This window comes from Symphalangus syndactylus, chromosome 18, assembly GCF_028878055.3.
Source record: "Symphalangus syndactylus isolate Jambi chromosome 18, NHGRI_mSymSyn1-v2.1_pri, whole genome shotgun sequence".
NCBI classification, from domain to species: Eukaryota; Metazoa; Chordata; class Mammalia; order Primates; family Hylobatidae; genus Symphalangus; species Symphalangus syndactylus.
The window spans coordinates 79,683,231-79,700,004 of record NC_072440.2 but is presented as its reverse complement, the minus strand read 5'-3'; the positions used below and the strand labels follow the sequence as shown (position 1 = coordinate 79,700,004).

Here is a 16,774-nt window from a genome sequence, read left to right as displayed (position 1 = left end):
GCATGAGCCACCGTGCCTGGCCAGAAATTACTCTTTAACAGTTTGATAAATCCTTATGATGGTTATTCAGAGGGCTAATTTTATTTAATAATGAAAAGTGGTATACCCTGCTAATGGAAGAAGAATGTAATGTGTCTGTTTCTCTGTGCACTTTATAGGTGGAATTATGTGAGTCAGTTACTGTCCCATAACTAGTATTCTTCTACCTGCTACTTATATTTCAAAACTTTTAACATGATGAATTAAGCAATAGCTAAAGGTTAGATTTAAGTTCTTGCCTGATTGTCTACGTTTGAAGTAAGGCATTCCTTTATTTAGAGCAGTGATTTTATAATTTCCTAGGTTAGGTGTTCTGATTTTGATGACATTTTACTCAAAGCCTTTGTACTTGAGGCTATGTCGTAATGATTCAGGGGAGAGAATGGTGCCTGATATCCCTCGCTTCAATCTGCAGGTGGCAGTCTTAGTACCTTAGTTGCCAGCTTGTTGGAATCACATTTGTTGAGTCTCTGGACAGTGTCTTTTAGAGTACAGATTGCAGGGAACATAGTTGAGATTCACTGAATTTGATGGGTCAAATCTAGTCAGCATCTCCCTCTGCGCTGTTAGTCAGACTGCTTTTAAAACTAAGTAAAGGTAATTTGTTAATTAGATGGCTGAAAGGAAAATTGTTAGTACATTATTTTATTTTTCAGATATGGATTATATAGCTCACCATTTGATCCAGTCCTCTTTGATTTGGAGATGAGTGGCTCTTCTTGTAAAAATGTTTATAACAGCAGCATTGGTGTCCAGTCAGATGAAATTGATTTATCAGATGTCCTTTCAGGTAGTGATTTCTTTTATTAAAGGAAATTCTGAATGTTGTATCTTGGATTTAAGTTGCCATTTGACTTAATAGATTATAGTCATGATGTTTTGTCTTTAGAAAACAAATTCCTTAGAACTTATTATATGAATTATTAAAATGTTTCCTAGAAGTTCTTAACTTCCTCTTTCCCTCTGAAGAAAATCCCGGTATATTAAAGTCATATTTGAAAGAGTTGTGACTTTAATTTTTGGTTTTTGTTATGCATTTCATTTCAGTGTGATTTTAATGCTTATAAGAGACTATTTAAAATTTATTTGTTATAGCCTTTTCAGTTTTATTTGATGTATCTTTGCTGCCTCTTTAAAGTTAACAAACATTTCCTATTTCAAAAATACGAAATTAGTAATATATACTTACTGTAATAAGTAAGGATGCACAAACAAAAGATAATTTTCTGTGTCTTTCACTTTCTTGAGGTAAGCTTTGTATACATTACATATATCCTTTTATACTTTCTGAAGAATGTGTTTTTTGGATGTATGCATAACACTATTTGTATAATCTTTTTAAGTGCTAAAATTTGCTGCTTATTTTTGTTAGATAAAAGAGTGACCATTTTTTTCTTCCATCTAATTGCACTTATTGCAAATGTTAGGATACAAAAATGTTAGAAAATTTGCAAACAGATTAAGGTAATAACCAGATATAAGTAAATTTTGAGAGAGAAGTCCAATTTTGTTGAAAACTAACTTATGAGGTGTGATAAAAGCAAAATAAAAAAAATCAAATACAGAAATATAAATGAAATGTAAAATGCCTCAACCCCAACCTTTCCACCCTCTTAGGTTACTATTGGTAACTGGATGTTTAGCTATTCAAACTTGTTTGCTACCCGTATTCGTTAATACAGTTTCTAATGAAAGATCATACTACACATACTGGTCTGTCACTTGCTTTTTAATTGCTTATGCTGCCTTGAATATATGTGTTATTACTATTTGATGACTTAGGCTCTGATTGCCTTACGCGCATCTCACCATTTTCTGTCTTCTCTATCCAAGTGACGCATCAATTAGACCATTGCAATTTATGATTGGAACTAGTAGGAGAGACTAGAACTGGAGATACTGATGCCTTCAGTATACCAAAAGAAGCAGTGAAATCCGTTAGGGTGAAAGTGTAAGGGAAAGACTGTAAGGTTCATTCCAAGCTCTGAGGTCATCAAGTTTGCAAATGAGTAAAGAAGACTCAGAACGAGGGATTTAGAAATCATGATATGTCGGCCGGGCGCGGTGGCTCACGCCTGTAATCGCAGCACTTTGGGAGGCCGAGGCGGGCGGATCACGAGGTCAGGAGATCGAGACTATCCTGGCTAACACGGTGAAACCCCGTCTGTACTAAAAATGCAAAAAAATTAGCTGGACGTGGTGGCGGGCACCTGTAGTCCCAGCTACTCGGGAAGCTGAGGCAGGAGAATGGCGTGAACCCGGGAGGTGGAGCTTGCAGTGAGCTGAGATAGCGCCACTGCACTCCAGCCTATGCGAAAGAGCGAGACTCCACCTCAAAAAAAAAAAAAATCATGATATGTCTCCACTTTAATGTCTCATCGTGTTGTTCCTCATTATTAGTCTCTCTACAGCGTTTTTTTTGTTGTTGTTGTTAATGGCATCAGTGGCACAAGACAGAAATGTGAATGTCATTCATGATACTTATATCTTTCTTATCATCCGCATTGAGGATATCACCATATGGCACCTATTTTTCCATCAGTGTATGCAGTTGTTCCCCTCTATCCATGGGGAGTTGGTTCCAGGACTCCTCGTAGACAACAAAATCTGTAGATACTCAAGTCTCTTATAAAAAATGATGTAGTGCAGTTTGTGTATAACCTACGCACATCCTGCTGTGTGCCTTAAATCATTTCTACATCACTTATAATACCTAATAGGATGTTAATGCTACATGAGTACTTGTTATACTGTATTGTTTAGGGAATAATGACAAGAAAGAAAGGCTGTAACAGACTCAGCCATTCATTTTTTTCCCCTGAGTATTTTCTGTCTATAATTCGTTGAATCCATGGATGCCAAACCCACAGATACGGAGAGCTGAGTGTATGTCAAGTTTGCTCACTCTCTTACCTCCCATGATCACAAGTTACAGTCATCTTGAACCCAGACTACAATAATAGCTTTCACACTGGTCTTCATACATCTGTTCTTGCCTCACTTCAGTGCATTCTCCACATTGCATTGAGTATGATCTTTCACTTACTTTACCTTTCTTCTTAGAATACTTTTCATGTCTTCCCATCTTCTGAAGTTCAAAGTTTCTAATACAGCATATAAAATCCTAAATGATTTGGCTCTCTTTTCCTTGCCACTTTATCTTATGTCATTGCCCCGTTTAGTCTTCTTTGGCCCTGTGATTCTCAAAGTGTGTTCTATAGTCCCCCAAAGGGTTCCTGAGATCATTAAGGGGATCTGTATGGTCATAACTATTTTGATGATAGTAGAATGATGTTATTTGTCTTTTTGATTTCATTGACATTTTTATCGATTGTGAAAAAGCATGGTGTTATTCACTGTGCACTTGTAATAAAAATGTCAGTTTCATTTTAAAATGCCCTTGATGATGCAGTAAAAATTATTAATTTTATTAAAATTTTAACCCATGAATACACATCTTTTATTCTGAGATGAATGATACATATGCATAGAGTACTTCTGTGGCATGCCAAAGTACCATGCTTGTTTCAGTGAGATGTGCAGTTGAGTTACAAGCTGAACTACTTGCTTGTTTCTTGGAATACCATTTTTATTTGCAGTAATGACTGACAGACAAACTTCGCTCATTTACACTGCGTTATTTGACAGTTGTTTTTTGAAAAGTGAATGAGAAACATCTCCCATAGTGAGCTTGATAGCTTCCCAGTATGTAGACTTTTCTCATGGAATCTGATATTAGAGAGTGTAGTTTTCCAATACTGGATAAGGAAATGTGTCAACATTTGGAATATTTGTATACAGTGGTGAACCAATATTTTCCAAATGATCAATGCGTGATGTTTCACCATTATGCATGGGTAAAGTTCTTTGAAAGTATGGGATATATCAGTTGATCTTAATGTTTGAGAGTTTGAGAATTTCATTGGTAAGATTTCAGATACCACATTGTAACCTTTAAGAAATTACCACTTGTCGAGTTTTTGAATATGCAAGTATTTTAAAATATTTTTTTTTCCAACTACGTATTTGTGTTGGGCCAGATTTTTTCACCTACTTCTGCTAAAACAACATATTATAACATGTCGAATACAGAGGCAGGTAGGAGAATCCAAGTATCCTCTGATACTTCACATTTTAAAGAGATTTTTAAATAGTTAAAACATTGTCACTTTTTTCATTAAATTATTTTTTGCTTCAGAAAAGTTATTTTTCATCAAATTATGCTATTTTAACATTTAATGGGTTTATTATTAAATGAATTAATATTTAAATTTCACACCTTAAAATTTCTACTATGGTAAATACCAGTAAAACAATGGAAACAAAAGCTCTTCAGGGTGCTTAATATTTTAAAGATATGTAGAGGGGTCTTAGAATTGAGAACTGTTCCTTTAGCCATATTGTTCTTTCAGTTCCTTAAATGTGCCATGTTTCTTTGCTATGGGGATTTCACTCATGTTCTTTCTGCATGGCTTTTCTCCCACTTCAAGGGAGCAAATGTATGAAACTCTCTTATTCCCATGAATCCCCTCATTTTGTCAGAGAAGCATTTTATTATCCCATGACTTAGGACTGATTGCCCCTTGACTTACTAGTCCTTTAAATTTCTCTTAAGTAAAACCTTGCAGCTTAAAAAAAATTTGTGTTAATTCCTAATAACCACTAACATAGAATATAGTCTTCATGAGTACTGGGACTTACCTTTTATTCTTCTGTCTCCCAATTCTTGTATTGAGTAAGTATGCAATAAGCATTTTTTGGAACATGTGTCAGGCCCCATGCTGACCCCCAATAAGGAATTGGAAAACAAGGTTATGACGGTTTATTCTTGTATTTGATAGTCCTTCAGCTGTTAATGACAGTTTTTATATCTCCCCATTCTTTTCATCTGTGAATTCTGTTTTGCTTTGTGATTTAAATAATTCTGTTTAAATGAGTGCTAATTCCAAAAAAAAAAAAAAAATTGGAAAGTAGTGAATATAATCCTTGCCTTCCCAAACTACATACACAGTCCCTGTGAATTCATTTGTGTTCTTCCCTCTAGTCTTCTTGCTGTGGTTTTATTGGTCATATAGTTGTGGCTACATGGTTTTTTCTTTTAAAAACTACTTATGCTAGCTTAAACTATTTTTATGACTATGAAGTAGTGTGCCTCATTCTATAAAACTGATAATATGAACAAAATACAAGAAACAATGTATAGATAAATCTTGTTAATATTTTGAAGTGTTCATCCTTTGTTTTGTGTCTTATATTTATGCAGTTGACATCTTAGAATGTATTCTGATTTTACATATAGCCAACAGATTAGGTGATAGCTAATGTCAGTAGCTGATTTACTACTTTTTTCACCCCATTTGAGATTGAAGTCACTTGTTACTAAATGTAAGTTTCATGTTACAGGAAACTACCACTCATGTTTCTGTTAATGTGAAGAGCTACTAAGTTGCTTTTATCCAAATCTGCTTTTGTAGCAGGAAAACTGGTGCCTGCTGTTTTGTCAGTTTTCTTAATACCATGCCCATGATTCAAGCACTGTGTAAGAGTTGTGTATTTATATGTTCTAATTAAAGTTGAAGTTGCAGCTATAATTATTGTTATGACTTGCTTTTTAAAAATTATCTTCACGTATTATAAAACTTGTCTTTCGCCATTAGGAAATGGAAAGGTCAGTAGTTGCACAGCTGCTGAGGGTAGTTTCACATCTCTCACTGGACTTTTGGAAGTTGAACCTCTGCACTTTACTTGTGTGTCAACTAGTGATGGAACCAGAATAGAAAGGGATGATGCAAGTACGTTTACTGGTATATACCTTCTTTTATTATATACTTTATGCAGTAATAAAGTGATATTTATGTATTTAACCATTAGTTCTAATTATATAATTTTCATTGCTGTTATGTTAAGTGGAAATTTATTTGTGGGAGGGACATTTGGGGGAAATATAAATCGTTTTATACTCTTTCCTAAGTCAATTCATAGGGTTTTTTTCTCCCTGTACCCACTTAGAACACTGTCTTAAATCATTCTGTTTTTATGTGTATGTACTTTCAGAAATTTTTTAATTTGAAAAATATCAAATATGATGGAAATGAAAGAGTAAAAACAGACTACATGTTTCTACTACTGAATGATGTTTTTAAGAAGGTTGAGATGAGTAAAGAGGGAATACTGTTTTACGAACTAGTTTAAAACAACCTTGAATATGTGAGGAACTATTTGGGTTTGTTGAATATGTGATGTTCTTGGCGTGTTAAATACCTTCACTTAAAAATTAAGTTTTTGACTATCAGTCAGTGGAAACTTGCTTATTTTCTTTCTTGTTTTCTGTAATTTTTTTTTCCTCCTCACGTAGGAAGATCGGTATTTATTTACAGTTACTTCTATTGCAGCATAAATAATAGAAGTCTTTCAATTAAGATTGGTTTATGATTTTATATCTGTATTAGTCACTGAAGGGTTTGAATATTGTCTTAACATGATTCTTCTGTTGATGGTTTTGTGTAATTGGGTACCATCTTAGTCTCCTCAACAGTTAAACAAAAAGCAAAAACGGTTTGCTAGAGAAGTCGTGAAAAATTTAATCTTAGCTGGTTCCAGAATAGCAAGAGGTTTTAAAAGGAATTTATCAGTTCTTTATTTGAGTGTCTTTTTGTTAGGAATTGCCTTGTATATCCAATTGTAGAGGTAACTACTAAGTGAAATTCACAGTTTATGTAGTGAATGTGAGCTTTTTAGATAAAAACCTAATATTTCCTTTATATGGTGATTCTAGAAAGGTCAAAATTAATTTGTATTTGTTTTCTTGGACTATATAGTCATTTTGTAGAAACTTTTACATTTACACTAGAATAGAAACATGCCATGACAAAAAATTTGAACTTTCAGAAAATTACTTTATTATAAATCGGGAACTTTCATGAAACTGTATTGAAATTAATTATCCTGGGCCTGGCACGGTGGCTCATGCCTATAATCCCAGCACTTTGGGAGGCCGAGGCAGGCGGATCATGAGGTCGGGAGATCGAGACCGTCCTGGCTAACACAGTGAAACCCCGTCTCTACTAAAAAACACACAAAAAATTAGCTGAGCATGGTGGTGGAGCCTGTAGTCCCAGCTACTCAGGAGGCTGAGAGGCAGGAGAATGGTGTGAACCCGGGAGGCGGAGCTTGCAGTGAGCTGAGATCACACCACTGCATTCCAGCCTGGGCAAGCAGCAAGACTTCGTCTCAAAAAAAAAATAATAATAATTAAGTATCCTGGTTTGAGACAAGCCTGGTGAACACGGCGAAACCCCGTCTCTACTAAAAATACAAAAATTATGGCTGGGTGTGGTGGCAGGCGCCTGTAGTCCCAGCTACTTGGGAGGCTGAGGCAGGAGAATTGCTTGAACCCGGGAGGTGGAGTTGCAGTCAGCTGAGATTGTGCCACTGCACTCTAGCCTGGGTGACAGGGTGAGACTCCGTCTCAAAAAGAAAAAGAAATTAAGTATCCTGGATTTTTATTTTATTTTACAAAAATTCATGTGTTTGCTGCAAAAGGCACATAATTTTTAAAAGATAAAAGGTTAGGTTTGAAAAAGTTTTTCTCCACACTCCCCACCCATTTCTCCCCCTGCAAAGCAAGCAATGGAACCAGTTTCTTGTCTTTACAGGGGTAGTCTGTGTATATAATATGCCATCACCTCTTTATTTCACCCAAAATGAAACTGCCTAAAGAGAGATTTTTATTAAATGTTGAGGCAAAGTGCTGACTAGTGATTATAAGGAGCTGAAAGATGATTGTAGTCTCTCAATCCTGTTTACTTTTTTGAAACATGTTAATATTAATATAATACCTATGCGGAAAAGTGCAGAAAATATTTGCATAGCTCGGCAGTTTATCATGATACACATTGTCTATGTGATGACCAATACGTAAAGAAAGAACATTTCCAGCACCCCAAAAGGTGTCTTCATGACCACTTCCATTTATTTCTTCCTCATTTTCTCCAGAAGCGAAACATCATCCTTTTAGAGTAGTTACTTCTTGGTTTTCGTTTATTTCTTTGAATAACCACTTAATGATGCATTCTTGAATGGTGGTTGAGTAAGGTCTGTATAACATAGAATTGCACATGTATATATATTTGGTTTGCCTTCTTTTCAATCCTATGATTATGACATTAATCTATATCATTGCATATAGACAGTCAGTTCTTTTTCATTGCTGTTTAGGATTCTGTTGTCCGAATACAACAAAATTTATGTATCCACTATTGGTTTGTATACTGCTGATAGACATTTGAGTTGTTTCATTGTGGAGCTAATAGTACTGATGGATATACTTTTGTCTTGAATATGAATGTGGAAGTTGATTCACTGCTTCATAGGGTATTCATATATTCAGCTTCAGTAAGTAAGTAATCTTTTTGCTACTGGTTCCTATTTAAATACTGTAGAGTCAAATACTCAGAGTATTGATCTTGCAAATTTGTTGAGAATTGTAGAGGGTCAAATTCTATAAATATTCCATCCATACTTAATAATGTTAACTCTGCACTTGTTGGTGAAGTGTACTCTATATATCCTTTTGGTCAAGTTTGCTAATTGTGTTCTTCAAATTCTCTATCTTTATTGGTTATTTTACCTGTTTATTTTTTAGTTAATGAGGCCAGTATGTTAAAAAATGATATTGTTTATTTTTTGTCATCAATTTTTATACACTTTGAGACCATCATATAAATTTAGAATGGTTGTGTCTTTCTTGGGAATTCTTCGATCATTATGAATTATCTTTTATTATTATTTTTTGAGATGGGGTCTTGCTATGTTGCCCAGGCTGGTCTTGGGCTCGAATGTCCCTCCTACCCCTGTCTCACAAGTACCTGGGATTGCAGGCACACACCACTGCACCTGGCATGAGTTATCTTTTTATCTTTAAGTTTGCTATTTCTCCGAGGATTTACCTCGTCTGATGTTTACTTAGCTAACACCAGCATTCTTTGGCTGCTATTTGTATGGTATATATTTTTCCACCTTTTTACTTTCAACTTTTCAGTGTTTCTTTATGTTTTAGATATACTTTTTATAAGTGGCATGTAGTTGCATTTATTAAAAACCCAGCCTGACATTTTTGTCTTTCAATGGGAGAATTCAGTTACATTTAATGTGATTAGTGATATCCTGTTTAAGTCTGCCATGGTTTTTTATATGTACTATTCTGTTTCTCATTGTCCTGATGGTTGGTTACATGCTGCTTTTTCCTCCTTTTCTGTTTTTAGGGCTGATTATATTTTTTATTGGTCAATTTTTCCATTTTTTTCTTGAACCGTTCTTTTAGTAATTATATCATTGAGATCACAGTATGTACTCTGATTCCGGAAGTATATGTTTTTTCCCATAATACATTATTAATTCCCATAATCCAGAGTATATAGTCTGGATTCCAGAAGTATATATGAATTCCCATGATACATTATTATAATTTTTTATATTCAGTATTCACTTGGATTTACCTCATAATTCCATTTTCATTGATTTTTATTCCTTTGTCTTTGAGCTTTTATCTGGTATGATTTTTCATAGGTCTGAAAAAATACTCTTAAGATTTCTTTTTGTAATTATCTACTGATGACACATTCAATTAGGTTTTTTGGGAAAAAGTTCAAAGTTTTATGAATAATCAAATGAATAAACAGCATAGCCATTATCCAAATTCCAATATCATTGTTATTTTTTCACATTTGTCTATTCTTTTTTCTTTGCCAAAATACTTCAGAACAGATCTAATATCTGATAATTACCTAAATTAATTATAACATTATGAAACCAGTGTTGTTGTAATCAGTTAAATTAATAATTAGTTTTGCAGTGTCATCTGATTTTCAATACATGATTAAACTTAATATAATATATAATTCTATAGGGATTCTAAGTTACTAGTTATTTTTACTAGTGATTTAAAGGTAATCTTTCCTTGTCTTTTAGCTTAGTTTGTATTTGTTAGAAGTCATCTGTCAGTCTTATTATTGCTTTTTAAAGGTCATTTCTCAAATTTTCTGAGATTGCCCTTCTGCCCTTTTTTTGCCTTCAGAATTTTTCTGTGATGTTCCTACATGTGGTTTCATTTGTGTTTATTCCGCTTCAGATTGATAGGACTTCTTGAATCTTTAGTTGATAGCTTCCTGAAGTTTTAGCTGATATCTTTCACAGCTTTAGGGAAACAGCCAGTTAACTCTTTAAATATTGCTTCTGCTCTATTTTGTCTCCTGTCTTTTTGAGTCTCCATTTTTATATATGTTGTATCTCATCATCATAACTGATAGAATTTTCAATTGTTTTATCTCTCCTTAGTTAATTATGGATATTTTCTTCTAATCCATCTTTTTTTAATACTTGTTCTATCTTCTGCTATCTAATCATTTATGGGAAAACTACTCTGCTCCCACTTTACTGCAGTGTTGCCTCTGTAGTAAGTATCTCATATATATGTATGGGTCTGTTTCTGTTTCATTGGTCATTTATTTGGCCTTTTGTTAATACTCTATTGCCTTTTTTTTTTTTTTTTTTTTTTTTTTTTGGGATACAGAGTGAGATGCTTTGTAGCCCAGGCTGAAGTGCAGTGGCTCAATCTTGGCTCACTGTAGCCTCACCTCCTGGGCTCAAGTGATTCTCCCACCTCAGCCTCCTGATAGTTGGGATTATAGACATGCGCCACCATCAGTGAATTTTTTTATGTTTAGCATAAATGAGGTTTTGCCATGTTGGCTCAGCTGGTCTTGAACTCCTGGACTCAAGTGATTTGCCTGCCTCGGCCTCCCAAAGTGCTGGGATTACAAGCGTGAGCCACCGTGCCCAGCCTCTGTTGTCTTAGTGTAACTTTATGTTAAGTGTTTATATCTGATAGTAAAAATCTACCAACGTTCCTTTTAGGTAGGTTTTAAAAATTGATTTTCTAATTTTTTTTTTAAAATAAAACTCACAATGTTATGCAGTTATCACCACTTTCTAATTCTAGAACATTTCCATCACTACAGAAAGAAACTGTTCATCCATTAGCGTTTTCTTCCATTCTCCCCAAACCGCAACCAGTAGATTGGAGTTTCATCCATTTAGCCTGTATCAGTACATTACTCCTTTTTCTGGCTGAATATTCCATTTTGTTTAGGCATTCATCTATGGGTGAAGATTTCGGTGATTTCTTCTTTTTGGCTGTTATGTCTAATGCTGCTATTAACATTTTTGTATAGGTTTTTTTTGTTTTTTTTTTTTTTTAGTCAGTGTGTGTTTTCAGTTCTCTTGGGTATGTACCTACCCATGTACCTACGAGTACAACCTACAAATATTCTTTTTCTTAAAGATCGTTGTTGCTATTCTAGGTCTTTTGTATTTCAGTTTGAATTTTAAATTTAGTTTGTCAATTTCTACACAAAATACTTGTTTTTAAAATTTAGGGCCTATATGTAAATCAGTTTAGGAGAATTGGCATCTTAATATTGAGCTTTTAAATGCATTAACACTTGAGTGTGTGTTTTTCTGTCCCCTTAAATCCAGGATACACACTGGCAGTATATATTCTATAATATATTTAGGTCTTTGATTTCTCTTGGTTATGCTTTGTGGTTTTCAACATAGTTTTACATTTTTTTTTTTAAGATTCTTGGTTATATATTTAATTGTTATGTTGTTATAAGCGATCTTCCTCTTAATCTTACATTCCATTCATTTGGTATTTGTGTATAAAACTATAATTGATTTGTATATATTACTGTCACATCTGGTGACAGTGCTGTATTATTAATTTTAAAAGTAGTTTATAGATAGTTTGCAGTTTCTTAGAGAATTTTTAATATGTTGCAATCATGTTGTCTATTAATAGTTTTACTTTTTTCTTTCTAATCATTTTATTGTTGTTTTTTCCTCGTGTTATTTTGTGCTTCCTAGGTCTTCCTATATGTTGGACAGAAATGGTAATAGTAGTACTCATCTTGGTCTTGTTCATATATATATTATATCATATCATATATATAATATATATGATATTATATTATATCATATATAATATATATGATATATCATATCATATATATAATATATATGATATTATATTATATCATATATATATGAGTACTACTATTACCATTTCTATTCAACATATAGGAAGACCTAGGAAGCACAAAATAACACAAGGAAAAAACAACAATAAAATGATTAGAAAGAAAAAAGTAAAACTATTAATAGACAACATGATTGCAACATATTAAAAATTCTCTAAGAAACTGCAAACTATCTATAAACTACTTTTAAAATTAATAATACAGCACTGTCACCAGATGTGACAGTAATATATACAAATCAATTGTAGTTTTATACACAAATACCAAATGAATGTAAGATTAAGAGGAAGATCGCTTAATATATATATCACATATATCTATATATATCATATATATCATATATATCACATATATCATATATAATACATAGATATATGTGATATATATATCATATATGTATTTTTTTTTGAGATGGAGTCTCGCTCTGTTGCCAGGCTGGAGTGAAGTGGTGCAATCTTGGCTCACTGCAACCTCCGCTTCCCAGGTTCAAGTGATTCTCCTGCCTCAGCCTCCCGAGTAGCTGGGATTACAGGTGCCGCCACCACACCCAGCTAATTTTTGTATTTTTAGTAGAGACGGGGTTTTGCCATGCTGGTCAGGCTGGTCTCGAATTCCTGTCCTCAGGTGATCCACCTGTCTTGGCCTCCCAAAGTGCTGGGATTGCAGGTGTCAGTCACCACGCCCGGCCCAGCCCTATTTTTTTTTTTTTATAACTAGAGTTTTTGAGGCCTTTTGTAGTATAAAAATAGAAAAGGATATTGAAAACTCAGATTGTGCAAAAGATTTCTGATTAGTTCTGTAGTATCAGGATGGCTTATTTTTCCTTGGATTGTTTATGTCTTCTGTTTGCTTGTAGTGATTCACTTAGTTTTCCCTGTATTATTTGGGCATTAGATTTTAAAATCAGTTAAATGTAAATGTTCACAGTATTAAAAACCATATATATTACCCCAAAATACAAGCATGGTATGAATGATTTAGCAAGTCTAATAGTTCCCCTTGACTGTTAGAATTAATAGCCGTCAGTTTGGTGTGGAACACTTGAAGGAGCAGATAAATTTTATTTTGGGACTACGCATGGTTTTTTTTTGTTTTGTTTTGTTTTGTTTTGTTTTTTGAGACGGAGTCTTGCTGTGTCGCCCAGGCTGGAGTGCAGTGGTGCAATCTCAGCTCACTGCAAGCTCCGCCTCCCGGGTTCACGCCATTCTCCCGCCTCAGCCTCTCCGAGCAGCTGGGACTACAGGCGCCCGCCACCACGCCCGGCTAACTTTTTTTGTGTTTTTGGTAGAGACGGGGTTTCACCGTGGTCTCCATCTCCTGACCTGGTGATCCGCCCGCCTCAGCCTCCCAAAGTGCTGGGATTACAAGCGTGAGCCACCGCGCCCGGCCTAGCACTATGCATGTTTTATGAGATGCAATTGCTCTCTTCTCGCTTTGCTTCTCTTCCTCTTCTCTTCTTTCCTCTCCTCTCCTCTCCTCTCCTCTCCTCTCCTCTCCTCTCCTCTCCTCTCCTCTCCTCTCCTCTCCCCTCCCCTCCCCTCCCCTCCCCTCCCCTCCCCTCCCCTCTCCCCTCCCCTGTCCTCTCCTCTCTCTCCATCACCCAGACTGGAGTGCAGTGGCAGTATCTCAGGTCACTGCAACCTACACCTCCTGAGTTCAAGTGTTTCTCATGCCTCAGCCACCTGAGTAGCTGGGATTACAGGCTTGTGCCACCATGCCTGGCTAATTTGTGTGTGTGTGTGTGTGTGTGTGTGTGTGTGTGTGTGTGTGTGTGTGTGTTTAGTAGAGACAAGGTCTCACCGTGTTGACCAAGCTGGTCTTGAACTACTTACCTCAAGTGATCAACCTACCTCAGTCTCCCAAACTGTTAGGATTACAGGCATGAGCCACCATGCCCACCAATTGCTCTTTGACCAAGCTTATAATGTTGAATTGGTGTCCACTAAATGAAGGGCACAGTATGACTGCACTGTAATGAATGGTGGTTTTGTGTTTTTACATAAGGAAATTTAATTATAAGAGGATATATACAGTTTTTGTTATTGGTATATTGTTTATTTTAGCTTATTTTTTAATTTTATTAGAATTCTGGCACAATATAGACCTTGTTTGCTTTTAAAAAGATGGGCTGTTAGATTGCCTGGATTTTCCCCTTTGTCCACTACCTATGAGCAAATTACTTCCCTCAGCTTTAGTAGAAAATGGGATTATTTTAGTACCTCATACGTATAATAATAGCAACAAAAACTTTGCCTAGTTAGTACTTAATACTTTTCTCTTGCCGAGATTAAATAAGCTGATGTAGCTTCCATGCTTAACACTATGCCCTTCATTGGCTTTGGCTTCACATACGCTTTGGTTCTGATCCTAGTTCTACTACTGTGAGTTTACAGGGTAATTTCTCTGAGCCTTCTTTACTTAATCAGCAAAAAAAAAAAAAAAAAAAAAAAAAAAAGAATCGTGATGCCTGGGCCATAAAGTTGCCCATAAAGTGAATTGTAGTTATTGTTTAAAACAATGCCACATGGTAAAGCATACTAAATATTTGCTATTCTTATAGCAGTTATCTTTTCCCCCAATGTAACTTTGTAGTAAAGGCCTCTTAGAAATATTTATGCTGTTATTAAACTTGGCAACTGCCTTTTGTTTTGTGCTGACATATTGAATTAAGTTGTGAAATGAAGTTTTTATCTCAGCTTTTCCAATATATTTCTCATAAATATTGGAAAACAATGCAGAAAGAATTATTTATAATGTTGTTTGAGTAACAATGAAATGGAAAATCAAAGAAATCTCTTTTAGGGTTTCATAGAGCCTTTGTTACTGATAATGTTCATGGGTAAGAAGTGTGTGCTAGTTTTACTGTGTGTGGGATATGCCTCTCCATTTTGGTGTTCTGGGGTCCTTTTGGTAGGTGAAGTGGGGTGTGTTGTTGCTGTAAGAAAACTTAGTAAAGCAAATTTATTTCTTATTCTCAAATTGTATAATAAGATTACTTTGATTTTTAGTGATCACTTTACTATAACAAAAATATTTACAAACTCAAAAGTATACTGTCTCTGATTTTTCTTTGGTTTAAGAAGTCATTCCTCATTGCTGGGCTGGGTGTGGTGGCTCACACCTGTAATCCCAGCCTTTGGGAGGCCAAGGCTAGTGGATCACTTGAGGTCAGGAGTTCCAGACCAGCCTGGCCAATATGGCGAGACCCCATCTCTACTAAACATACAAAAATTAGCCAAGCATGGTGGTGCACGTCTCTACTCCCAGCTACTCAGGAGGCTGAGGTACAAGAATCTCTTGAACCCAGAGGTGGAAGTTGCAGTGAGCCAAGATCACGCCAGTGCACTCCAGCCTGAGTGACGGAGTGAGACCCTGTCTCAAAAAAAAAAAAAGTGATTCCTGGATTTCCTAGATCTTGAGTGATAGTATTATCAGTATACTTTATTTTACCATTAATGTTTCCTTATTTATACTTTCCAGATTTCTTTTTTAGAATGAAAATTAACTATAGTTTTAGCATCAGAATAGTGCCAAAATATTTGAACATATTTTCTCTTTAACCTTTTCTTCATCCTGGTGTTTTTTGTTTTTGTTTTTACCCCTTGTCTTATGCCAGTGAGTTCCTTCGGGGTTACTCCTGCAGTAGGTGGACTATCATCTGGGACAGTTGGGGAAGCCTCGACAGCCCTGAGTTCAGCAGCCCAGGTAGCTTTGCAGTCTCTCTCTCATGCAATGGCTTCAGCCGAGCAACAGCTACAGGTGCTGCAAGAGAAACAGCAGCAGCTTTTGAAGCTTCAGCAACAGGTTGGAGACTATTTGGCTCTTTGTTCATGCTGTCTCTAAACTTCAAAAGCTGAAAAAGTACTTAAAGATGACCATTATTTTCATAAAGAAACGTAGGTTGACTGATCTGAGCTAATCATTTTCAACGAAAATTGAGGTAAAGTCTTTGTGATATTTAAATTGGTTAAAATTGTGTGAATACATCTTATTTGAGGGAATATGATATTTTTTGTGCAATCTTGAGGTAAATCCATTCTCTAAACACTCGATCAAAGAATATGTACAGTTACTAGCTACTATTCATATGGAGTATAGTTCCTAAAACAAAATTTTATAGAACAGTTAAATTAATGTGACTTAAAATTCACTAATAATGACAGATGCTTTATAAATTTTATTGTGGCCTAAATTAGGGGTCTCCAATCCCTGGGCCATGGACCAGTACCAATAAATAGCCTTTTAGGAACTGCGCCACACAGCAAGATGTGAATGGTGGGCAAGCGAGCACCACCTGAGTTCCATCTCCTTTTAGATCAGCAGGGGCATTTGGTTCTCATAGGAGCATGAACCTTATTGTGAACTGTGCATGTGAGAGATCTAGGTTGCATGTTCCTTATGAGAGTCTAATGCCTGATGATCTGAGGTGGAACAGTTTCATCCCGAAACCAGTCCCCTGCACCTCTGCTACATCTCCCCGCATCCGTGGAAAAAGTGTCTTCCATGAAACTGGTCCCTGGTGTCAAAAAGGTTGAGGACCGCTGGTTTAAATGAAATCTGTGGCAATTCCAGGTGACACATTGTATTACATTAGTCAACATGAGAATTCACCTCCTTATAATATTTTGTTTTGAGCA

At 35.4% G+C, this 16,774-nt stretch overlaps 1 protein-coding gene across 24 annotated transcripts in view; it reads left to right on the top strand.

Moving 5' to 3' along the window:
- The window catches only part of BIRC6 (baculoviral IAP repeat containing 6), a 263,052-nt gene that overhangs the window by 91,351 nt on the left and 154,927 nt on the right, over positions 1-16,774 (top strand). For 9 of the 24 annotated variants that reach the window (XR_008652580.2, XM_063623681.1, XM_055253543.2 and 6 more), the window contains 3 exons: positions 696-829; positions 5,697-5,843; positions 15,754-15,941. Coding sequence is in view for 23 of the 24 variants with exons in the window: in XM_063623681.1 (XP_063479751.1) it covers positions 696-829; positions 5,697-5,843; positions 15,754-15,941 (469 nt within the window). In the remaining variant the exon portion in view is untranslated. The remainder of the gene's footprint in view (positions 1-695; positions 830-5,696; positions 5,844-15,753; positions 15,942-16,774) is intronic. The other 15 variants (XM_055253540.2, XM_063623682.1, XM_063623679.1 and 12 more) reach the window with 3 other exon arrangements.